Source organism: Solea senegalensis, linkage group LG8 (genome assembly GCF_019176455.1).
Source record: "Solea senegalensis isolate Sse05_10M linkage group LG8, IFAPA_SoseM_1, whole genome shotgun sequence".
NCBI classification, from domain to species: Eukaryota; Metazoa; Chordata; class Actinopteri; order Pleuronectiformes; family Soleidae; genus Solea; species Solea senegalensis.
Window position 1 is genome coordinate 7,337,862 of NC_058028.1, and position 26,916 is coordinate 7,364,777.

The 26,916-nt window shown below is 39.7% G+C and overlaps 1 protein-coding gene across 7 annotated transcripts in view; it reads right to left on the reverse strand.

The window, feature by feature from the left end:
• Positions 1-26,916, reverse strand: part of LOC122773836 (rho GTPase-activating protein 42) — an 82,392-nt gene that overhangs the window by 38,400 nt on the left and 17,076 nt on the right. For all 7 annotated transcript variants that reach the window (XM_044032792.1, XM_044032791.1, XM_044032789.1 and 4 more), the window contains exons 2-3: positions 17,964-18,059; positions 14,407-14,468 (exon numbers count right to left, since the gene is read on the reverse strand). In XM_044032792.1, the coding sequence (XP_043888727.1) occupies positions 14,407-14,468; positions 17,964-18,059 (158 nt within the window). The remainder of the gene's footprint in view (positions 1-14,406; positions 14,469-17,963; positions 18,060-26,916) is intronic.

A 26,916-nucleotide genomic window follows, 5' to 3' on the forward strand; every position in this document is an offset into this window, starting at 1 on the left:
ATAAGAAACTAAATATCACCAATACAAGTGTCTGAAGTATATGTGAGGAAGAGGAGGATGATGGGAGAGCAAATTATCTTAAATCTGCCTCCTGTGAAAACTTGACTTTGCTCGGTCTATTTAACGGCGTGGCTTTGAGAGCTCCGGTGGAACTTGCTATATAAAAGTTTGAGAACCATTGCACGGCACAACGATCTGTGACATTTTGAGTTAAGAGCCAATAGCTCTTTAAGTGAAAAGTCGTTGCCATGGAAATACTAAACAAGAAAACAAACAGACAAACAACTAAAGGTTAAAGAAATCCAACTTTTCAACAAGCACCACTTCACTGCCTCATTAACATTACGGTGAAGAGGACTCCTAATTTGGGACAAAATCACTGCCATCAAAAAAAAGTTAAATATGTCACAAAACCTCCTCAAAATGGAGGGTCATACTGATTACTCTTATACTTTAGTTCCCCTAAAAGGCATCAGGAAGATTTGGTGACATTTTCTAGACAACAAATTATGCCGTAGCACGTTTATAAAGGTACTTGCAAAATCTTTCTTGATTTCCAAACTTCACTCCTCGATTCTCAAAGTCATTTATTCCTAGTAAAACCTAATATTCTGAACAGTTTTTCCCAATAAAGTTCCACAACATACACCTTTCTTGATTCCCAAAGGCTGAAACAAATCTTTTAAGTCCAGGCTGTGTTTCAAGAGACTTTTGGAGCTTGAGGCATAAAGGGATTCAGGTGTGGGGGGTCCTCCAGAATACAGCTGATCTTAACATTTAAGGGGATTCTCGGAAAACAATTGTTGTTGCTGTGGACAAACTTGATGAGCTGTGCCCCAGGGGCGCCCCGCAGGCGATTGCCTGCCTGGCCTACCCAATTTGCAATACACGTGTTCAGGAAAAGTCATAAAAAACACAAACCGTACAGACAAGCACTGACATCCACGGTGACAGACAACACAAGCTCGACTGAAATGCAACCGAAAAAAAACAATCAATATAAATATGAGCGAATAAATGATTTAAATCAACCGGCAAATTCTCCAGATGGAGCCCATAATTATCGCCATGCAAACGGCTTTATTAGTATTAATTACCCGTGATACTCTTTGTGTCAGAACAAGAAACTTTACTGTCAGTGAAGACGAGCGGGGGTTTTCCGCGCGAGAGCCAGATTACAATATGAGGTGAGAGCCAGTGTTAAAGCAGAGCTGTCCCCGCGCTGCACTGAAACTAAACATTTACAATGCTAAACTATAAAAATTAAATTGGACTTTAAAAAATGAAGCTGTCATCGAGTTAGTAAAGGCGGCAGGTGGAGTTTCCCCGAGAACCCTGTGTGCGTCAGATAATTTGTCTGCTTAGGAAACATAAGATATTTAAAAGGACTATATTTCAAGAATTAATTAATGTATGCTTTGCGAACCGTCAGGGTGATATATCGGATCATAAAAACAAGGTGAGGTATTTCCGCACGCTCAACTCTGGGACCCAGGAAATGCTTTGTGTCGGCGAGCGGCTCTTCGTCTTGCAACTGTCCGACTTCGAGGTCTCGGCACTTTTCCAACGCACGGCTGTCGTCGGACCGACTGTTTGCGTCAGTCGGTGAAAATGCTTTCCATCAGAGGAATGTGTGACCTTGCTTTGCTCAAGTGACACGTAACACGCAGGGAGCAGACAGACGAGAGGGATCGCCACAGTGCGCCATGATAAACCTGTGACATTCTTCCGCGCCGCTGTGATTTGTCCTCCTGCTTTGTCCCGGCCAACATGTGATGTGATGGATACACCGAGTCAACATGGCTCGCTTTGATAAAATAACTTTGGCTCTCTGCTGAGAAATCTGTAGGATAGACGCAGGCTTTGTTCTTTGCCTCAGGTGTTTTTCATTTTTAACAGAATCTTTGTAGAGGTGAAGGGGGAAACAGTGAGTTATACATCAAACGGACTGACATACACGGAGGAAGGATAAATGGATGAAATCATTTTCATTACCTCGCAGTGAGCTGCTCCTGAAAGCAGCAAAAAAAAACAACAACCCTGAACTAAATTGCATATGTGAAAATGAAAAGCATCAGGTGGCAATACACACCATGTGTCATGCTTTGTATACCCAAATCAGACATTGCTATCCTGTTTATAGAGTAATAATCTCATAATGACATGCCATTTATACCGTGTGATGACGTACGACGGGTTAATTTCAAATACAGTGGAGACTGTGTCTCTACTGTTTCTCAGACTAGTGTCTGAGTCATCTCATATTATGTTATTTGACTCCAGATGTGGAAAGAAAGGGACATATTTGGTTACATTTCCATGTAAAAATTATAATTGTGACAATAATTAATAATAAAAAAAGGACCATTGGCCCCCGGAAATCTTCACATTATCAAATATGGCCCTGGTTAAAAAAAGTTTGGACACCCCTGCAATAAGGCCTTAGTGTGGTACATTGAAAACAAATGATGGACATTATGTCGCTCATGTAGACAATTGAAATGGGAATTTAAAAAAATTTGAATTACCTATCATGACATAAAACCAATAGTTCTAGACTAAACTAGACAAGTCTAAAAAAGGCAGACCCATTTTTGCTAAAAGAGATAAAGAACCGAATCAAATTGTGATCTTAAAGTCCAAAATCTAATCGAACCAAGGATTTGGAGAATCGTGACTGGAATAGCAAGCAGTACTACTTAAAAAAGCTAACAATCTGCCCTCTGATCAAAGACGGACAAATATGTCAAACATTGCTGTGGCATTCCATTTGCTCTCGGTGAAATGATTGGTCTTGTTGCAAGGCCGACAGACGCCAACCTGATTCAAAGACATATCTGTCCTCAATGTGAAAGTGAGGAAACTTGAACCGAGAGTCATTTCAAACTCCCACATAAAATAAAGTGAATATATATATTAAGCATCAAGGTTTGAGCAATGCTTTATCACTATATCAACACTGTATGGTGGTATTTTGTAATAACAATAACAAGATGTATAATCAAATGATTGCTTTTACCATTTCTAGTTTTTCCATTTATCAGTTTAATTCTTCCATGGCAGACCCACTTTCTTTAACGTTTACTCTAATAATTATACTGTATCCATAGTTTCCGTGTATCTGTATTTTAAGAGGGGTTATTTTTATACACGCATCAGTGACCGATGTGAGTTATGTCAAACTCAGTGACTTCCTGGCCGACGCAGAGGTTCATTTTAGCTGCATGGGTGGGAAACACGCAGGTTTGATAGTGTTTCGTTCCAAATAGTTTGTAGACATTCATTAAATAAGGCACCATCCATGCCGCCTGGAACAATGGCTGCTTTCATTTCACTGCTCACTGTTATTTCAGGGTCAGTGGGACATTCCTCAGTTCACAGGCCGCCGCACAAGGTACCCACAGTGTGGAGTTACTGTACTGTTAAATCCAGCAGCTCCAGCAGCAGCAGCAGCAGCAGCAGCAGCAGCAGCAGGCTGGAACACAGTTTATAACATTTGGTTTCACTTCTGTGGCACGGATAAATTATGTGAAAGTGTATGTGTTTAAAGGCTTTTGAGGAAAAAATGTAAACCAGAGGAAAACCCTCATCAGGGGAAATAAAAGCAACACAAAGCTACAAGTCAGCACTTAAGGTACCACGAGGGTTTTTGTTCGTCTCGCAGAGGAGCAGGCAAAGGAAAACAGAATTACACGATGCATTTTGTGCTTATTACAGAGTGAAAAATAATGATGTTGCCGCTCGTTGAATCTCCAGCCTGTCAGGGATTTGCCAGAAGGCTCTGAAGTATAAGTGCTTGCCTACTACAGCTTGTTTTACAAGTTTGGTTCTTCAATTCAAAACTAAGAGATGTAAAAAAAAACACAGACACTGAATATTTAAAAGTGATTAAATGTAAAGTTTGTTAAGTTCATTACAAGAGAAAAGCAGGGCTTTTCCATATTGATGGATTTTTGAATTTGCAGTTGAAGTAGCTGAACTAAGCTTCCTGTCTCCTTAACTTGTAGTTGTGTAAACTATTTTGGCCAGCACCATTTTCTTTTTTTTTCCACACAAGACTAGCAACCTGTCCAGAGTGGACCCTGAGGAACTGACATACAACCAGACTTCTTTACATCCTGATGGCTTTTCAAATAAATACAGATTTTCAGACACTTTCAAACTGGCTTTATGTTCTGGAACCTAAAATTCCATTTTACAGTATATGGAGTCTATGGATGAGAAAACAACCATGCTCAGAAGTCTTTTGAAAGTAGTTATCCTTGGACACGGGATGTGCAAAGTGAATTTGCAAAGTGTTTTTTCCAAATTAAAATGATACTATTTGAGGATTATGAACACGTCTTCAATATACGCTGTAGGCAACTGGACTTGCCCACGGCTACAGTATCTACTGAAGGTGACCATAACCTGGACGGATTGAAAAAACTTCACAGAAATGATTATAAACACAAACAGAAGTCAGAAGAAATTCGGTCTAAACTAAGAAACTTGATTTCTTTTGTTCACTAACCCTAAGGACTGTGCCACTGCTAAACCTGACCAGAGCACAAAGACAGGTCTGTGCCTGGCTGAAATGTGGCTTCTTGCCCTCTGGCAGTGAAAACTAGACTTCCATTCAATCGCAGAAGAGGAATAGGAAATGTCACCTTCGTTGTCTGGGAAACAAAATGCAATGTTTGTCTAGTATGTTGCACAATTTCAACGACCTGATGTGTTTTTAAGACTTATGAATGGAGACCATGTAGTACCTATTTTCACCTATAGCTCAATCTGTGTTAGATGTTTATCATCAGCGCATGATGGCATTTTATCCTTTATAGCTCTTCTATCTTTTATATTTTATAGCTCTAATGTCCATAGATCAAGAGTGTATCCGTGTATTTTATCTTAGATAATTGCTCTTTATTTTTATAGACTGTTGTAAGCCCATAAATATGGGCCACCTTTCAGTGTGTGACCAACAACTGGATATAAATAATAGATGCATTCTCTGGGAAAAGAGGTACATTTGTATGTAAGTCTATGCAGAGTATGCTGAAATTGATCATAAATAAAACAAATGTGCATAATCTAACATTATATGTCCTCTCTATTTTGTCTAAGAATGTATAAAAAATGATATTTGACTCATCATATTTATAACCGTAACATCTGGTCTGTGATTTTCCATGAATTTTCTGACTTTGTAAACAGGTGGTTCGTAGTACTTTCTCAAAACAGGCCATGAATAAATATCAGTCAACAACAACAATAAAACCATTTACAGATTTGAGTGTTATTCGAAGGCACAAATGATCATTAAAGTGAACGTGATTGAAGATAATTGTTCCAAAGTTGTACTTAAGTGCCACAATTAGATTTAGCAAAATCTTTGTGCAGTAAATTAGTTTCAATGTAACAAAAAGCACCTCCTTTCTCCTCTCTTCAAACAAACAGAAAAAAAACAACAACAACAGGAAAACATTATCTGTTTTACAGCGCAGCCATAAAAGGCTCCCCTCCCATGGGGATATGACCGGCACTCCAAAAGCCACAACATGAGGGCACTGCCCTTCCACTCCGAAATGCCATCCATGCTTAGCGGCGCTGAACCTTCTCAAACCATGCAGAACTCGAACCCCTTTCACTGTTTCTTTAACGCGGCTGAGAGGGTTATCAGAAGAAGGAATTACAGCAGAAATCTTTTCCTCAAAAGATTGAACGGGGGAAGTCTTCTCATGGAACACTTGTGTCGTAAGCCAATCACACAGGAACAAGCAAATAGATTTCAGGCCTGGCCACGCGCCAAGCCAGCAGACAATAAAACGCTTCATGCTCATATCGGGCTACTGGTGTCTCCAGTGCAACAGAGTCACCTTGAATATACAGTGTGCAAGTTCACATTCCACAAGGAGAAGGCGGCTCACTTGGAGGTATACAGGTCTTCTCTTCATATGTTTTGAAATTCTGAGCTTCACTAACTCTCATCAGTCGGTGTCCCGTCTATTTTTAGTTCACATATTCACTCCAGATGTGAAAGGTGAGTGAGTGAGAGGGGGAGGAAGGAGGGAGAGTCGGGGGTTTCATTTCAGGACCTGCTGCAGATGAAAGTTCACACCCACTCAATGTATAGCAGCAGCACACTCCACTCGTTCACTCGACAGATTTCATACATTCTAGCAAGCATATGTTCATTTGAGACAGGCTTTCAAATTACTCAAGAGACCAGAATGAAACCTTCTGGTTATCTGCACATTCCTGCTGTTTTTTTTTCTTCTTCTGTCAACCAGATGCACACAGTGTGTGGATGTGGAAAACACCGGGCTCTCTCGTATGACAGTAAGTGAACGGTTCATCATAAATAAATGAGCGAAAAAAGACCTTTTTGCCCCTATATGAAACCATGACAGACAGCTGAATATGCCTACAGGGCACCTCTCTTACTGGAACTCTCACACACACACACCTCATCTCTACATTGTAGTCTTCATGCTGTCACCGGTTTTCATGTTTGTGGCTCAAAACGAGACACACAGTGTGTCAGTGATGTTCCATTTTTCTGAAGCAGCTGACAAAAACCAGTGTGAAACATATGGAAGAACTTCATTGACGAATTCATGGCAGATAACAGGTCAGACAAAACTGTAGCGCAAAGCACTTTGAGTGGTCATCAAGACTTACATAAATACGTGTAAATAATCTTCAGCATTGTAGGACAGATGTTATTGATTTAAAACGCCAACTGTGTTGTCCTGCCTCACAATTGTTTCATTTACTTTGTGGATTCCAACAGTCACAAAGAATTAAAACATCTCTTAATATTAGGGATGGGAATCGGTATCAGCCAGTAACAGTATTGGTCCGATACTGGTCAAAATCGCTGGATCAGATATCGGACAGATATCTTATCCCATGCGTCACTGTCTGATTTTCATTTACTGTAAAAATGTAAATAAAAATCAGCAAAAGCATTTTAGCTGAGTCATTTGGGCTACTTATTTCTTCTTTGCATTACACAGTTGGATAATCATGTCTTTGAAATGAGCTCCATACGTTCATAAATGGTCTAAACTGACTGTATATACCTCCCTTTTTACACGTTGATGATAATGGTGTTACTTTAAGAACTCAATATTTTCTCAGTTACTTGGAATAAAAAGTTTGAGTAAAACTGGTGTAGAGTGCAGTTTGGGTCACATTTTCCTGTCTAAACCAGACCTATTGAAAAACATACACAGAGCAAATATGAAAAGGTGCCACACAAACTGACCTCACGCTAACCAAACCAGAATACAATTTCAAAATTTGTCTGAACCTGGTCCGTCTTGTCCAGTTTTGTCCAGTCCCAAGTGGGTTTAGGTCAGATACCCACGCTTCACTGTGCTCTCCTCCTGTTTTTAAATGAATGTTGTGTACAGTTTTTTTTCTTCTTCACAGAATAAATGTCAAACACAGCCACCCTGCTATGACTTTGTTGAAGCCGCCTGAAAATCTGATGAATGCATCCCAGACATGACTCACTGTGGCGCAAACACAAGTCATGAACGGGAACATTACCCTCAAATCTCCGTCCTTTCATTCTTCCTGGAGTCTAAACAATTAGCGCGTTGCCACCCGACACATCTTTTATGAATGAATTATTTCACAGTGGAGGAAAGATGCATCGGTTGTGTATCTGGCAGCATCAAACAGTTTGCACACTTTGGGGGTTAGAAGCTGCAACACTGATTTAATGACTAGTGTCAGAAACAATAAGCCCACAATGGATTTGTCCCTTTTTAAAGAACTATTGAGCTCCGTGCCCTTTGTTAACAAAAAGAAGACGATAAAAATACACATAGTATCTGACAACAAACTTCATCAGAAAACTCCTGAACATCACACAGCTTGAATCACTGAAGCCATTTCAGCTCGCGATTTAATTTGACACCACTCCATCTCACTTGACCAACATGACTCATTGGAGCTGTTTATCGCCGTTCTTCGATATCTGTAAATTACAGGGCACGTAGACTGGAGCTGGAAAGGTTACCGCTGAGTGTTTATCAATCAATATAATTGAGCAGCGCACAATATATTTAGACTGTGAATTAAGTAAACACTTGAGGTCCATTTTGTATTCAGTCTGGAGGCATATGAAGCCTGCTTTTTTCCAATATATCACAACTGAAGTACGACGTTAACTTTATGCTCATTAAATTCCCAACTACGGCAAGCTATTACAGTATTTCAAAAAACTGCTCACTGAGTGAATCCCCCATTAGGATTAATATGTATGAAGAGGTAAATTCCAAAATAACAATAGGAGGCCTGGGGAGTAAACGCATAATGAACACAAAAAACTATGTAGGAGGCTTTTGAGCTATGTTAGCGGCCTCCGTTTTGTAGCGTCATGGACTGCATGCATATTCATAAAAAGTGAATGCCTCTGTTTTCAGCGGTGAAATGGAAAACATACTAGCAGGACAGAACTTTTAGTTTCTGACCGTTAAGTTGTAGTAGGCAGGACTGTTATTTGAGTGTTGAGTTCCCAGGTCAATAAATTACGGTGGCCTGGTGAGTGGTCATTTCTTTTCTTTATTTAAAAATGTTCTGTAAGACACATAATATTCAACGTACTATTTAACATAAAAACTGCCAAGACAAGGCTTGTGGAATGGCATTAAAACATTTACTGTATTTTACAGATTTAACTGATACAGTGAAAATAGTAATAAGCCGAAGCTCGTATTTTGGAAAGCCAGGTTGAAAGGAAGTGGACGTGGTGCTAAGAATGGCTGATTGACTATTGTAAATGACGCAAAAAAAATGTAACTGGTTTGTGTCTCTTGTTTATAGCAGAATAGCATGTGTGAAATTTGTTTCAAGAATTGTAAAGGTGTTTCACGTTTTGTAATCATGGTTTGCACTTCCAGGCCACCGTGGAAACTTTCTGTGCTAAGCCCCTCCCACCAAATGAACAGGGACTGACAGATTATAATGCTCCATGTGACAGATGACTGGTGACAATCTCTCCATTTTTAAAACACTCCACCCACATCGCCATGTTTTATTGCATTTATTGTTCCAAGTATCTTTTAGACTCTTTTCACATTTTTTTTGTTTGCGTTTCAACAAAAGTGTTGCCGATTCTGCAGCAATGACCTTTCCATTGAAGGGTATTTTCAGCTACTAGGAAGAGAAGCCAATAAGACATCCTCTTTCGCTGAACTATCAGAACTGTGATTGCTCAAAATCACGAGTCATGGGTCTGAAAGAGAGCCTAGAGGTGATGTAGATGTCTTGTTCTCTCTCAGATCATTTGATTTACATGAGATTATTAGGAAATTATTGATCAATAGAGCCAAAACGAGGTTGCCTACCCCAGCTTTAATCTTTATCTTTATCTTTATTATTATCATTGCAACTGTGTGAATGGTGAGTCTTAACCCTTCTGTGACCATCCTGTCTTCGCTGACAGGATTTGGCATGCGTACTTCTCATTACCGTAACTCCTAGACCGTTTGTGATATCTCTAAAATTCAAAAACTATGGACTGGTCATCTGTCCGGGGTGTGACCGCCACCTTTTGCCCTATGTCAGCTGAGATTGGCACAGCATCCTGCGCGACCATCCTGTGGAGGATGAAGCGGTACAAGACTGACGGACGGAAGCACTCATTGAACATTTATTGGCAATACCACAGCCATAAAATCAATATAAATCCAGGCAGCCTCATTATCTCGATGGTCATAAGAGGGTTAAAGAGGCTTTTTATTATGGTTAGAGCAGGGTTAGTGCTCAGGTGGCTGTGTTATGAAAACTGAATGACACCGAGATTGAGAAACTGAGACGTCACAATGTGACTGCATCAGCCACCGTCTTCACAACCTGAAAACTCTCTCGGAAACTCTGTGCACACAGCTTGTTTCTTCAAAAATGAGCAAAATAAGCCCCAGCACCGACAGCATTTTATTAGGGTGATGCCAGTTTAACAGTTGTCCACCTCCCACTGAAGCGAGTCATCAGCAGTTTACCGTTTGCTTATGTGAGCAGCAAAAAGCAGTAAACATCAGCTCAGAAAACTTCACCGAGTCGTTCTTTCATATCAATTTACATATAACACTTGCTGCCTCGCTGGCACTCGTTCTCCGAGAGACTTGGAAAAACATTCACGGGGAGAAGAAGCTTTAACTTCTCCGCCGCAAACATCAACCGCAGCTCAAAAGTCCCGACATCAGAGGTGTCTTTCAGTATGTATAATTGTAGGGATCTGAAGAGACTGAAGACCATGGTGAATAAACAAATGATGCAAGCAGAAGGCTTTTTAAGCAAGTAGAGAGGAATGCGCCGAACGGAGCAGGGTCCGTGTACTCTGAACAGGGTTTTTCTTGTTAATTCGATCAAAGCTAGATGAAGTGCACGTGTGACGAAATAGCCCCTTTGATTTATTAAGTTTATTACTATTAAAGCGCTTGCATGCATGCTGTTGTTGTCACACGCGTTCAGCCGTGGTGTCATTTGATTTCTACTATCCTGCAATTCGTTTTTTTGCTTCTTTGAAATTTGAAGCTCGGGAAAAGAAAATCCTTAAACAGATATGAGGTGTATTTGTCCTCTTTCAGGTCCTGTTATTTGCGGAGACAAATTATGCCAAGTGTATATAATACTGTTACGTTCTGTTGGTGGTTTCTTTACCAAAATCATTCCTGATTATCTTTAACAGCCATCAAATTCATTCATTCATTCATTCATTCATTCATTCATTGCACCACTTCACCAATGGCACGAATACGCCAGTGTGTCTGAACAGTGAGAGCAAATCAGCGCTGCGTCACACCAAGTTCACTGGTGCATCAAACTTTTTAATAGGTTGGGGAGGTACTTTGGTTCAATGTACAGCTAACTAGGTACTTTTTGCTTCTGGCCCATAAAGTCCTTTAAAATGCTTCTGTTCAGGCAGCAAACTGGCGTTGCTATTGCTGCTGTGAGTGCTGTAAACAAAAAATAGAGCTTGACATAATGTTAACAGCTAATGACCAACAACCTGAACGACCACAGGACTTATTATTGTGAAAGTGAAGACGTGCCCCAATGCTGGAATGCTCTTTTTTTGTCATGGTGACGATAAAAAATGTAATAAAGCTTGTGTCATCGTCACAGCTCGCTTGATATGAAACAATTCCTAAATCTGAACCTGCAAACAGTTGCAGGAACAACCTCTGCCCAAGCTGCTCAGTTTCCCACAGCATCAACCCTGTCTTTCGTGTTTAAATCTGGATCTGTGTTTGGATCATCATCAGATTCTCATCGTTTCTTTGCTGGACCATAACGTACACATTAACAAAAATCTGTCCTTAAGACCAATGCTTTCAGACATGCACTGAAGGCAGTTACGCAGCTCACAGTCAAAGGAAAACAAACACACTCAAAAAGACAAAAAGCAGCTAAAAACATAATCTTCTTGGCGGAGGTAAACATTTGGTTCCTGTCAGATAAAGTCAGGTAACCTTATCACAGTCTGGGTTGAGTTTTCACCCTCTAGTGTGGTAAATTGTTCCTTGAGGTTAGATGAGTGCAAAGACATTTGTCTTCTAAATACTGCATTTCTCATTAATAATTACTGTCGTCCTATACTCCACAGGCTCCTCCTCAATAGTGGTCACATCCACGACAAATTTAAGCACACAACCAGGCAATTCTGATGAACCAACCCTGATGAACTGCGCTTATTTGCGCTCTGAATATTTAAGATACAGCAGATGATAATGTTCCACACTGTGTTGCCAAATTAAAATGTATTCAAAGGAATATTTGTAATTAAATTAAATCAAATTAGATTGAAAACAAATTCTATTTATAATTAGCCTGATTATCAGATGGACATGGCTGCCACTGGAGAAGCAATTCAAAAATATTACCAGAACATCAGGAGGAAAAAGCTTAGACTCATGCCAAGTAAAGTTTATAATGACATTTAAATGGACGTGTCTGTGCTTTAGAAGCTGTTGCCGTCACACAGTAAACTCAGAGAAATTTGGGTCTGGACATTGTTCAGAGTTTGTAGCAGGAGATCGTTTGCGTCAGACGTGTTTATAAGAGAAATTCCCACATGGGTCACACATGCAGGAGGCAGGACAGGTGCTCATTCGCTGGCTTTAAACTTTTCCTGAGATTTTCCTGGTATTCTCACCTGGATTCACTCGGAATAGTACTTCAAATTTGGCTGCGGAGCTGGTTGGATAAGTTTTGGAGTGCCATTTGTGAACTTTTGCGTACATCCATACAATTTCAGGACAATGACTTCAGTGCATGTCTGAAAGTCATTACCATCCCATCTTTCCCAGCTGACAATGTTTGGGTCCCACAAATTTCTGGGAATGTTACTTTTTGGTTGTGGGAACGTTCCCCCCAAGATTCTCCTGGTTGCCATGGAAAGTTTTCCCTAACTTTTGTCACAACTTATTACACAACTTTTAGAGAAGGTTCTCTAAAGGTTGTATAAAGGTTGTGGCAAAAGTGGTTATGGGAACGTTCTCTAAAGGTTCCCAGAATGTTTCCCTAACATTAGTTTTTGGTTGCACATTTGGTTCCCAGAACGTTACTTTGTCACAACCTTCATACAACCTTTAGAGAACGTTCTCTAAAAGGTTCCCAGAACGTTCCCGCAACCACTTTCTTTACAACCTTCATACAACCTTTAGAGAACGTTCTCTGAAAGGTTCCCATTAAAGTCTTATTCCAAATAAATGCTCACATCCCTGTAGACCAGGAGAAAATATGTGTAAAAAACATTTGACAGCTCCTTCATACTGAATAAAATCACATAAAAAAGGCTGAGGTCATTACAAAACCATAGTCTGCAAACTTATCAGCCTTTCACATGATTGTGAATCATGTGGACTAAGCAAACGCCTGACTTGAGGCACTTGTCAGTTACACCCTGTACAAATTTCTGCTTTAACAAATCAAATGTCAAGAAAAGGCCCTTAGTTTTTTTTTAGAGCAACAGCTCAGAAAGTTGTACAGTGAACTCTAAAGCTGGAAAGCCCAAAAGAAGTAAGAAGAAAAAAAGTTTTTTATTTTCCAAAGTTGAATATTAGGTTTTAAGGCTTTGACATTTACTTTTAAATAAGGAAATAAATACATCCAGTGTCCATATTATATCAACAAAACACAATGTCCTGTGTACAGTATGATATTAGATAGTTTCCCTCGCTCAGTTTGTTCAGTATAAATTTTAGCTTGGCTTTATTATTGTGGCACACAGTATCTCACAGCTGAGAATGGATGCTGAGGAATACATGTACTATTGTATTTACCAAATCTCATCACACCATTCCAAATTAATTAATACACAGGCACACCACCTAAACCAATTTAATATCTCGAAAGTCAGGCCAATTGTGGCAGCAATTTATTTACACGTAAAAAAATCCTCCAAAATGAGCCAACTCTGCAGCACTCTCGTACTCGTGTGGGACGCACGACCTCCACCTTCATCAGCTTCGCCCTTCTTTGTTACGCATGGTTTAACTGCAGACATCCAGCAGCAGTTGGTGGTTTTGTTTTCCAGCCTTTAGTCAGAGCAAAATTGACTGCTGTAAGTGATCTGAGCCGTGGACGATATAATTGCTGTTGGATAAGTTCCCCTGTCCTCGTACTGTTTCACGTTTTGAACTCATATGAAAGCATTTTTTTTGTGTTAGTGGATAATGTTGTGTCCTTTTTACTGTCAATCACCCGACATGTGTTGGACTAAAATGGATTTTGGCCAAGAAAAGGATGACCGTTCACTCTCATACCCACATATATACAATTAATTTCATTAGGGGAGAACAAATACTACAAATACTAATTAAATATGTTTTGTGAATTATTAATCCAAAACTGGGTTGGTAACCATGACACTTTTCCATTACAGTACCTGCTTGGTCAACTGGTGTCTCGTTTTAAAAGTTTTTCTCACTTTTCTGGATGAATTTCACACTTCAGTTCCAAAATAACAGTTGAAAGTAATAATGGAGGCAGCAGAAGACTAATAGCTCTTTCTTTGATATACACAATATAGATGTGCTGATGCAGACTTTACCAGATACATTTTTTTTAGCCACTTAAAAACTAATCACGTAAAGTGTGTTCTTGTGTCTCTTGTCATCAATTCTTAATACAAACCAACCTAAAAAAAATACAGAACTGTCTACTTAAGACAAACTGAATTTAGAGCATTAAAATTAAACGAGAAATATGAACCAGACAGTAGATAATTGGTGATTTTTCTTTTTTTTGTATTAAGCTTATAAATAGAGCTGTCCATCAGGGAACGAAACAACAATTGCTTTAATTCTTTTTTTTTCCCCTCTTGCAATCTCAGTCAAAGCAAATGTTCCTATTATATTCTTTTTGTCCCGAATGAGAAAAAGAAAATCAAAAAAGCATTCTTACCAGGCGTCTTCTTTCTTCTTCCATAGTGCTCAGCAGCTGGGAGAACTCTTTGAATGATTGCGCTGAAATAGAAAAAAGGGATCATTTCGACAACAACATCGTAATGAAAGCCCCGCGCCTGAACGTTTGGTCGGCGAGTGCATTAACATGTATGATGCATTATGCACAGTATGTTCAACACACACACACACACACACACACACACAGTGAAACGCCGCTGTGTTTGTCGCATTCAGATGAGCAAAGGAACCAAAACAAAACACAGTGGCTCCGTCGTTAAACATCAGATGTTCCCGGTGCGCCGCGTAGCGCGGTGCTAAAATGTTTATTTGCACTGCAACTTTAGAGCTTTCAGTGCAGCGCATTTTGGAAGCTAATAAAACCACGCAGCTGTCCAACTTAAAACCAAAGGCTTGCCGTAAAAAGAACAAAACAGAAGAAGAAGAAGAGGAGGAAAACAATACTTTAACTGATTGCGTTTCTTTACATTTCTTCCCCCTGCTAGGATTTACAATACACCACTCTCAGTGAGACGGATGCAGCGGTGATGGATCTTCGCGCCATCTGGGCTTCACTCCCGTAGTTAATATTACATTTTGCGGGGCCCCGTCAAATTCAGCACACAAAACATTGAAGCCTTTCTGCCAGAGAATTGAGCCTTGATAGCTTCACAGCTTCATTAAACTGAGCAGCAGATACAGTGCGGCCTCCCTCGGTCAGCCCCTGCGTCACCCTGTGTCCAGCCATTTAGCAGCGGTCCAGCTGCTCTGCTTGCCAACATAGTAACATCATTATTGTCTGTGACGGCCTGGCGTGGGGACTCATGCATCATCTCAGACACTCTGTTCCCATTTACACACCAAAGCTTTTTAAAGACCAGGGAGCAATGATTTTATGCCAGTGATCCTGCAGGCAGGCTCGCCTCCTATTAAAGCTGCCAGCCCCTTTATCAGGAGCACAAACCTCTCAGGGGGTAAAGGGCACAGCTGGAGCCGCTGATGGGACAAGATTAGACTCCAAAGAAAGGAAATGGGAGTCAAAGCGAGGTTACGGCTTGCATATCATTCACTGGCAAATGGATGGAAGGTAGGAGACCTGATGAATCGCTAAATGATATAACATTTACTACTTCAAAAATGCATGAATAAGGAGGGAAGATTTTATGAAACACATACAGTACGTGGCCTTCTTTTCTACACATCTTTTTCAGTGCATCACATTTATTTATTTATAAATATTTTATAATATTGACTTTCCGCTGGATATTTGCCTCCTGAGCTCATCTACAAAAGCTGCAAACAGTTGTTGGAGACTATAAGATTGACCTTCAGAGAGAGGGCCTGGCAACTTTTCTAAAAAATTAAAATCTCTATGGCAACATCAATCTTTGGCCTCCTTGATTCCTAGATAACTGGCATGAAACGTGAATGTCACTGCAAGGAGTCATGGAGTGAAATCAATAAAAGGTCAGGTGAACCTGTCTGGCAACACGCGCGGTATCCTGATGTTACGTGGGGAAGTTGGGAGCATCAAAGTGAGATGTACCAATACTGCATCAAGATCATGGCTGGCATTCACGCAGAGGTCTGGCTATGTCAGTCAGAAAGCTCACTTTCATTGATGACTAGATTGATTTCAACTGGCTGCTGCTTTTTTCTCCCCCGCTCTCAAACAGTAATCAGGGTTTTTCTCTCAGAGACGCTGGAAGAACACAAAGAAATGTGTCGATAAAAATGTGAGAACAACTATAAGAACATACGTCTCTTTAAGAAGATAGTGAAGCTCATTTTTTTTTTTTACTAATTCATGATAACGTATAGCAATTTTCCACTAAACAGTTGTAGCACGGCATGGCACAGTTGTTCGCGGTGTACTGAAGCATTAGATTAAGTAGGATTAGCTCAGTACTTCCTGCACGACCGGAGTCTCCGTCTGAAACAGTCGCTGGATTAAAATACAGCGGAAGGGGTCGCGATTCGGCTCACGATCACCGGCTTTCGGCAGCGCTGTCGCTAAATGCACCAGACTCCTCTGTTCAGTTTGATTCTTGTGTCGGACGTCAAGCTCATGAGTCTTCTAGAGACGACACTGACCAATCAGTGGCCGGCAGTCTGTTGACGTCACATTTTAGTATCGGCTCAGCTCACTTGGATCCTCGCCAGAGCAGGTACTTAAAAAAAAAAAAGTACCAGGTACTACCACTAATGGAAAAGCAAAAAAAGAGTTGAGTCAAGCCGTGCCGAGCCAAGCTACAACTGTATAGTGGAAAAGAGCAAATGTAAAGATATGAGTTGTTTACAATAAGTATGATTTACATTTATATATATGCAACAATCAAAAGTAAAATAATTTAACTGCAGCCTTTGTGATTTTGCCTGTTGAATTTGGGTTGGGTTTTTAAAAGTTTGTGTTTGTTTGACAGTAGTAAAGTGCAGGTAAAAGCGCACACACCTCTTTATCGCAGCGATAATGATCCGCCTCTTAAAAGCAGGTGAGATCCAGTTATAGTGTGTTTGTGATTACAAATAGGGAAACTTGCCAAGGACACTTCATAATCATTCAATTTATGCTTTGTCTTTCTGGAAAGAGGCATTACCTATAAAAAATAAAAGCATACTCATGTTCACTTTTAGACCAGAGGCTGCAAACTGTGATCACAGGGCAGTGACGTGTGCCAACTACATTAGGTGCAAATTTAATTGTTGCATCCTCAGTGGTCTTGTGTGATTTAAACTGCTAATGTCTCCATTACACAACTTTTTTTGGCCCTTTATTGCACAAGTGATTTCCACTGTAAATACTGTGCAGGTCCAGCTTCATTGGCGATCGACACCACTCTGGATAGAACCCCAGGGATGGAGCGGGTTTGCCTGAAATGAAAGCACTCTTAATTCTAACGAAGGCCCAGATTTGATTGCGGATTTTTCTACGAAGCGTAATTAGTCTCATGCACCCCAGCCAATCATACAGCCACTGCAGTGTTATCAGGAAAAAAAAAAAGGGACAGTTCATTACGCATTCAGATGAACATTACAGCCTCATATAGAAAAGGTCGATTTCCAGTCTATCCCTCACAGATGGACAGCGTTTCAACGGTCTCCAGCTTCACAGAGCAAGAGATTCAAGCTTGGGATAATGAGCAGTGGAAAAACAAAAGAGCAGGAAGAGGACGACAGACTGGGAGGCCTGCCCATTAGAGCCAGCGAGACCCTCTGTGCAGCTGCTTCCATATTCCTGTAGGAGGATAAGGTTCGCACCTCCATTAATCTCTGACACTAATCACAATTAGTCCCTCTGATCTCTTATAGCCTTGAAAAGATACAGGGGGAGCATCATAAGCAAATCAATAGCATTAATTATACATGCATTGCAGACAACTTTTAAGATCTATACTCGAAGCCAAATCCAATTCCAAGAACTCCCAGAGATTCTGATAAAGCGTTTGCCCCTCAACTGTTTTCTCTACTGTGAAAGTGCAGTAATATAATAATACAATATTTTAAACCAACAGTTGTTAAGCGCAGGACATTTTCTCCTCCAAACCAAACGGAACTTACCAATGTTCACCTCGTCATCCGTCTCCGCATCGCCTATGCACTCAAACTGGAATTCCTGCAAGGACTGCGAGAACTTCTGGACAGCGGCCGAAAGATCTGGAAGAGCAGAGGAATCGAGAAGACGACATTTACACACAGGTGACTGACAGTGAAGACGTACGGGTAACACACGGCAAACGCGACGTCTCCTCCTTCCGTCCTATATGCATGAACAAAAAAAAAAGAAAAAAAAGGAAATTGACATCATCTAATGATTCAGGCCTCATAATGTTGCCAGCACATCGAGGTATCCGTAGCATCATCAGTCATCCACAGTCAATCAGGGAAACAATGTAAGTATTTGCCATCCAAACTATCATTTATGAGCATGACATTAAAGTTCCACACACAGACTTAATATTTCCAATCTTTCACTCTCACATATGATCATGTCAAATTACCTCGACTGCGTCACTCGCACTCTGTTCTATGGCAGTGTAAACCCCCTACAACCCTGCTGGTTATATGGATGTATTTCATTTCATCAAGAAAACGGTCAGCGTGAGAGATCTCACTCTCCTCAGCAATGAAGTATTCCACTTGTTCTTGCTAAATCCGTCCTGATAACAGTAACTTGCAAGGGAGATATCATTCCAATTTGTTTTATGACATGTCTGAGAGAAGATGAATGGTGCATACGATCACCAATACACTCGAATATATTATAGTATATGCAGGAGTGTCTTCAAATAAAATGTTTTAGGACAAATGGAGGATAAATATATATTACCATATTTTAAGGCTATTACAAGAACAATTACTACGTGTACAACCTATAAACCTTCAGTTTTCGTGTTAGGAAAACAAATTAGAGGGACAATTGTCCGCCTGCTTCTGGGTGCAGGAGAGGAAAAGAAAGCACTTTTATGATCCGCTGACTGACCAATTCCATGCCCACTGACATTCATACAACAGCAGGTCTATGAGTGAGTGCAATATTTGCTATATTTACTTCATCACTTTGCCATTAATCATCATACACAGATCGGTCCGGTGGAATTAAGTCCAGCTGAGCCGCCTAACCTTTGTGTCAAAATGATATAGCACACATCATGAGTGGGGCGGGACAAAAAAAAGAAAAGAAAAATTCCAAATTCAGACACGACCATGCGGCAAAATTTATTTCTGTTTACTGCATTCCAGGATGTGAGGAAGTGCTGTCCTAATATTTCCAGTGACATTTGACAACCTCCAGAGAAAACACTTCAGCCTTTCCTAGTTCATAAAGTTCCAGCTGATAAAAAAGCAAGTACTGACTTTTATTTAAATATTCAGTGGAAAGAAATTGGTATCTGGTATCACAGGCTCCGAAGTATTTTCCAGTTATAAATTTATATGTGACAGTTCACTTTTAATGACTTTTAACAACTCTGTAGAACACAATTCTTCCTCAGGGTATTAACCCTTGGCGGGTTTTTGTCATGGCAATCTCAACAATCTCACATCTCTTCAACTACGTTCAGCTCTCAACGACTCACATCATATTTTCTTATTTTCATTGAAACATTAAGTGATTCTTTGTGCCCCATAAAGACTGGGGAATCGACATTGTGGAGGAGGCATCGTGAAACATCAGTGCAGTGACAAAAACTGTGCCAGAACAAAAGGCCCCAACAAGATCTCCTGGGTCAAGCATTCAGAGCCACACCATATATTTATAGAACAACCCCCATCTGACCTTGAAAATTCATTGTGCAATTTCGGTTGTATAATGACAATAAAGATCATTTCATTACATGTATTGTGGACAAGTTTGCCTTGGCCTCCGGTACCAACACGGGGGAATCACAATCCATCCTTCCACAACTTCCACTTCCACAAGTAATGAATTTTTCACTTCATGGAAATTTAGGAACATTCCAAGTCATAAAGATGCAGGAAAAACTAGCGCATGCACTTTTGTTACTACTATGATGGATAATCGCAATTCCCTATTATCCGGCTGCTCCACCTATAGTCTGTAATACTATATACTATATAGTCTCTCTCCAGCTCATAATTTACAGCAAATCTAATCAAAAATATTAATAGTAATGACATGATATATGGGCCACACGGTGGTGTAGTGGTTAGCCCCGAGAAGACCCGGGTTCGAGCCCCGGTTGGAACAAGGGCCTTTCTGCATGGAGTTTGCATGTTCTCCCCGTGTGTGCGTGGGTTCTCTCCGGGTTCTCCGGCTTCCTCCCACAGTCCAAAAACATGCAATGTGGGGATAGGTAAATTGGACACTCTAAATTGACCATAGGAGTGAGTGTGAGAGTGACTGGTTGTTTGTCTCTATCTGTGTGGCCCTGCGATGGACTGGCGAACTGTCCAGGGTGTACCCCGCCTATCGCCCGATGTAGCTGAGATTGGCACGGCACCCCCCGCGACCCTCTGGTTGAGGATAAAGCGGTAGATGATGACTGACTGACTGACTGACATGATATATCACACAGAGGGGTAATGCTCTAAACAAAAGTATTAATTCATCAATAAATAAAAGAAAAAAGCAGTTTAATACATAACAACTCTTCAAATTAACAGACAATTACATCACAGGTTATATATAGGTATTCTGTAGAGTTGTGAACTTACATTAGGCAAAATGTACACTCTTTAACTCTATAGAAATCCATATTTCTACTCGAGATATCAGACGGTGTCATTTTGTACACATGACATCATCTGCTTTACCCCTGTCTGCTATAACCTCATGGTCAACCCCCCCTTTTAAACCTCAAAATACAGGAGTTAATGTGTGTATTACTCATCTCCACTGAAGCTGTTCCCGTTAGGTGCAAATGTACAGCGGGAATGAGAAGTTATTAAGACAGCATCACAATTCCCACGATCCTTTCTGCTAACATCATCAAACGAGGCCTTCCATTATTTTAGTTTTGAATGAGAGGTCCCCGGCAGAAGAAATTACACACTGTGCCTTACGAAATTAAGCATCACAATTAGTTTACAATGGTGTTAATGAAAAGCATGTTCATACAGATACTGTAGATGCTCATCAGAGATTGCCTTTTGTTAATCTGTTAATCTTGGAAACAGAAGGGCACTGCACCATATTACATTTTTGGAACAAATAACTACATTTACTGTACTTTGTTCACTTGGCTAGTCAGCAGAACACTCCCTATGGGAACATGCAGTACATACATTTGCAACATACTCAGATAAGCAGTTATATGGCAGATATGATGGCGCTAAACCAGAAAATGTGGAGTAATATGTTATTTTTTCTTGGATTTTGTAAAAAGGACCTGCAACCAAACAACACTACATCACCATTTGACACAATTACCCCTACGAAAAGCCACACTACCACAATTAGGTTATTTCTACTGTACTGCAGTGCAGTAACAGTAAGATAAAATGATTAAAAAAAACAAACTATAAAAACAGTGCAAGTAAAAAGTGCAACAGTGATTAAAGTCTTGCAACTAAAAAAAAAGGTGCTTTTAGTATTCCGTTTATGACTATTCTGTTGTTTAACAGCTTGGGGTAAGAACCTGTTCTGCATCCTGGTGTGTGGGAGCAAAATCCTGTGATGTCTGCCAGAGGGGAGCAATTTCCTCGAGTCTCCAAAAGGAGACTTTAAAGGAAGACTTGAAAAAGTTTCCTTTCTTTTAAAGTGCCTTTAGAGCGATGAAAAATATCTCCTCTGACTTTGTCACCCCACAGGAAAATGTGCTGCTAACCACCTTGCCAAATTTGAATGATTAACAGCCGCCAAAATTCAGCAACATTCTCTGCTATGAAACGCTGGGGGCGTGTCTGCTGCAGGAGGGGAGCACACACACAGACACACACGCTGGCTTTGCATTCTTTATGTGGACAATCACACACATAATGCATTCCATAGCCCCTTACCCTTACCTTAACCACCACAACTAAATACCTAACTCTCACCTAAAACCACGTCTTTCGAACAGCCAATAATGTCATCACAAGGTCAAAACGTCTTCCCAAAGATAGGTTTGCTTGACAATTGGTCCACACAGCCTACTAGAGACATCATCAGTGAAAGTTGCTGGTCATTGAAACAGGGAAAGCTCATTTCAGGACCATAATTATGTAAAACTGAAATGCTATATTAGTGCTTTTATTTATAGTGTATATGTATGTATGAAAATGGTCTATATCGCCGAGCAAATGACACACAATAACCAGCTATTTGTCTACACACTTCCCTCGCAAAATCCAAAACTGGTTCTGCCTTTCAGACAGTTCCTCCAATCATCATGCAGAAGCCCAGCATCCACGTCTGCCCACTGCTCCATTGACTCCGAGAGAAGCTGAGCTTCCCTGGAAGTTCCTTTTTTCCATTTCCATTTTTTCCATTTGAGGACATTTGAGAGGAAGCTTCCCTTGTTGTCTTAGAGTAATTGCCACTGAAAGACATGCACACAGAGGTAAACGTTGCTGTTCATCAGTGTTTGTACAGAATACCAACATTAAAGCATCAGTGTCAAACCTCATGTTGAATAAACATGTACAGTTGCACATCTCCATCATTTTGGTCACAGTTAAACCACTGTACACAGACGCTGATTTTTCTCCCTCTCTACCAACACAAAGGCACTAGTATAAGAGCAGGTGCAGTTACTCACACGTGAACAGGGTTTTTATGTCATCACAGCATTTGTGAAGAGCGTTGTACGAGCTATGGCTCCAGTGCGTCATCAAAGCCATGTTCACAGCCACTTTCTGTAACATATATAATATGTGAAGAGGAGAAATTCTGCACTTGTTTTACACACTTAAAGGTTACAGTTGGACCACTCCTGCTGTCTTTGCCCAAACACTGAGCCCTCTTACATCATTTCCTTTACATATCATGAAAAACAACACTGCTCAAGCATCATATATATATACTGTAAATGTCACAGAGCATCAGTGGATGTTGGTAACAAGATTATATCATGTAGTGTGCCGGTTAAACCAATGGGAAAATCAGTTGATGTTTGCCCTTTACCCATCAGAAATCTGCGTTCATGTTTGACAAGATTAAACCCTTTCTGTTACAGAATAAATGATGTGGAAAAATGTCTTGGCTGCCAGAAATATACCATTATTTTTGTATGATTACAGGTGATCAAAAGTAGGGATGGGAATCGGTATTGGTCAGTATCAAATGTAGCATCCGATACAAAAATCCTATATATCGCATGCTTTACTATGCACTGACTGTAAAAAGGTATTTTTTTTTTTATAATTTCTTCTTTTTGGGAATACAACATTTGTTACACAGTTGGAGAATGATGTCTCTGAAATGACTCAGCACAAATGTGTTGTTAACAGCTCCACAGTTTGGAATAATGTCGGTAGAATCTTCACAGTTCTCTACAGATTTTGTTTGTTTTTATGAAGTTCATTAAAATGGATAAAGTGGTAGACGACAAATTAGTTTACGGTAATTATTGATATTCACATAGACATCACACTGCCTTAAAAAAAAAACCCCAATATGAGCCCAATTAGTTTCCAAAGATTCATAATGGTTTCTAGTGTGGACGCAGGTTTCCCTTAAATTTCACCAATTTTCACTTTCATCCCATTGATTGATTTATTGTCAATCAACTTGAGTCATGGCTGTGGAGAAGAAGTCCGCTGAAGGTGTAAATCATTATATTACAATGCAGCAATCACGGGCAAATAACGGCACCCTCGCTGCTGAATTGATCCTAATATGATTCAACATCAGAAGGAATTGATTGATGCTTACACTTAAATTCTATGAAGTGTGCTTTCATCCTGCTGTCGGAGCCACGGGCTGCTGAGAGGAAAACTCTGCATCTGTGAAGCAGGGAATGTTTGGGAAGTGGAATCGGACTTTGACGTTCTCTTAATTTGCTCTGCACGCACTGCCTCACACTTTTGCTTTGTCAATGTGCACGCAAGTATTAGAGGAGCAGCCTCTTACCTGATACAGTCTATGTAAACAAATGAGTAGGTTTTTATATCGTGAAGCACTGCTGCCTCATCTAAAACCTCCCACCTTACTTTTCTATTACACAAGACAAACAGACACACACAAATGCTTACCCTAACCACCTCATCATCAGCCTTCATCTCTACTCTTGAGTCACAAACGACAAATATTGATTTCAGTTGATTAATGTGCTTTTATTTCTTTACACCAATGGTTCTCAAACTGTGGTACCCAAGCTTCCTCTGGTTGTACTTGGAGGAAAATCTAAAAAACCAGGATATGTGATCAGAGAGGAGGTGAGGAATTTTGACTTGAGTGTGTAGAAAATGAAACAAATAGTAATGTTTTAAAACAATAATTACCTTATGTTTCTCTCTATGTTAATCTAATTTCACTATACCAGTGTCTGAAGTACATGTGAGGAAGAGGAGGAGGATGAGAGAGCATATTATCTTATTGGGAATAAATCTGCCTGAAAAAGTCGTAGCAATAATGGTGTTACTTCAGGAGTTCAATATTTTCTCAGCTGGTACTTGGCATAAAGAAGTTTGTGAACCACCGCTTCACACAGTTGAGTTGTGATGCTAAATTTCTCAGTATAAACATTTTTTGGAAAAATGAACGTGGAGTGTGAAACGTTTGAACTCCCCAGTGAGGCAACATCAACACATAACTGCTGCAAGTATCTGGAAATGTATCGTGGGGGAATTGAGATACTCATTGCCTTATTTAAACGGCTGAACACACTCACTGTCAAGTTCTTTATTTGCACCTTTACAGTACAATGAACTCAACACAACTCAATGCATTTAGGCACGATTTAGGGGACTATGAACGCGGCATGGTCCTTGGTGCCAGACGGTCTGGTCAGATCTTTGGAGAAACTGCTGATCTATTGGGATTTTTACACTCAAGAAAATGGTTCAAAAAAACAAAAACAAAAAAAAGAACACCCAGTGAGCAGCTTTTCTTCAGGCAAAAATGAGTTATTGATGCCGGAGGTCAAAGAAATGACAAAGTCATTTGAAATGATCGAAAGGTAACAGTAACATAAAGAATGTATTACTAGCAAGGTAGGAAGAAATATACCATATGTAAAAAATGGAAGCAGATGGGCTACAGCAGACACCACACTGGATAATTTATTATTATATTATTATTTAAAGAATTAGAAAGACATATTCAGATTTTTCAGGTTCTTAAATGTGAATGCATTCTGGTTTCTTTTCTTCTCCATACAACTAAGAAATCATTAAAACTGAATCATTTTGGTTTGTGGCCAAAACAAGACATTTGAAAACATCATCATTTCCAGGTTTGCAAAAACACTGATCAACAATTTTCAACATTTTCTGAACCAAAGGATTACTGGATTAAGAAAATAACCATACATATCTGGGCTTCAAACTTTAATCAATTAATAACTGATATACATTAATCACCCACCTTTTTGGATAATTGCTTTGAGTGATTTATTGTAGTTTGTTTTAAATAAAAGTTGTCAACATTTTCAGCTCACGGAGAAAACAAGACGTTTAAGCACGTCATTATTCTGAGGTTTTGGAAACACGGGCTGATATTTTTCACCATTTCCCTTAAATTTTATTGACCCAACTCACGACTAATCAGTTATTCTTGACGATAACCAACATATTAATCTATAATGAAAACAATGATTCAGTTATACTGAGGGGAAAATGAGTTTTAATAATTACCATGTCAAGGTAAGGCAACGGCAACTGCAAAGCACCTTTAACACGTAAATTATAAGCTGCCACTGGATATATAAAAGAAAGTGCCCACATGCTGTGTTCAAGTTTCTAAATTAGGCACAAGCGTAAAAAGGATTTGAGTGCAGTCAGATTTACAACAGAAATTTAGCAGGGGAAACCAATTAAGCTGCACTTTAAGGCGAGGGGAACAGGAACTGCAGTGCAGACCTGCGAACAGTGGACAGAAGCCATGAATCACATTTTATTAAAATTTTTTTTATGCAACTGATGTAAATTTGTTCTATAGTTCGGTTACATAACCGTTAGTGTGTGGGTCTGCTTACTCTTGAAGAAGTCGAGAGTAACCTATGTTTAGACGTACTTTAGAGGGTGAGACAAAGCTGCCGCACAAACTGAAGGATTTCAAAATAGTATTTCATTAAAAAGAAGAAGGGAAACATAAATCCTGATGTACACTTTCCTCATATCCTTTGTTTGCAATGGCTTGCCTTCCACTTCCCTGTTTCCTTCTTGCAACGGCAGTCACATCTTCACTTCAAAACAACGGAGCTTAAGCAGACTTCTACTTCCAAAGTATGAAAATACAGTTTATATCATGACCACTCAAACACTATCATTATTTATTCATTTAAGAGGTTTCAGGGGTTTGTTTTGCAGCATATAGACATATAGAGAATATGTACGTCTGTGCACGCCTCTTCATACTATATGTTTTTACTATATCCTGGGATTATGTATTTATGCTTTGGTGCCTCAAGGAACCCAAATATAACCTCACCGTAATGGAGTGAAAATGATGCGTCATAAATAAAAGCAATGGTGTGCAATTAAAGCTGAATGTTTAACTGAAATATTATCAAACCAATGTGATGCAGAGCTATGCATGCCTTGGTCAAGCAGTGATACGAGTTAAAGGCTCTAATATTAACAGTTTACCAATCTGTGTACTTATTGAACCGATGTATTTCATGAATTATAATAATGATACTAATAATAATAATCAAAAACAGTAATAGTATTTTGATTAAGTGGTGCCTTAATCAACTAGACTAGTGCCATAAGTATAATGTGGCACAGTGTGAAATACAAATTACAGGAGCAGTAATTATTATAATTGTTAAATATACTGTGCTTTTGTGACACAGACACAAGTAAAGAAAATAATGTGGACAACATAGCACGCTTGTAATCGCAAACGTAAAAATAGACCTGTCAAAATTAACATAATAGTTTGTGTGATCACACAGTAACCCTGACC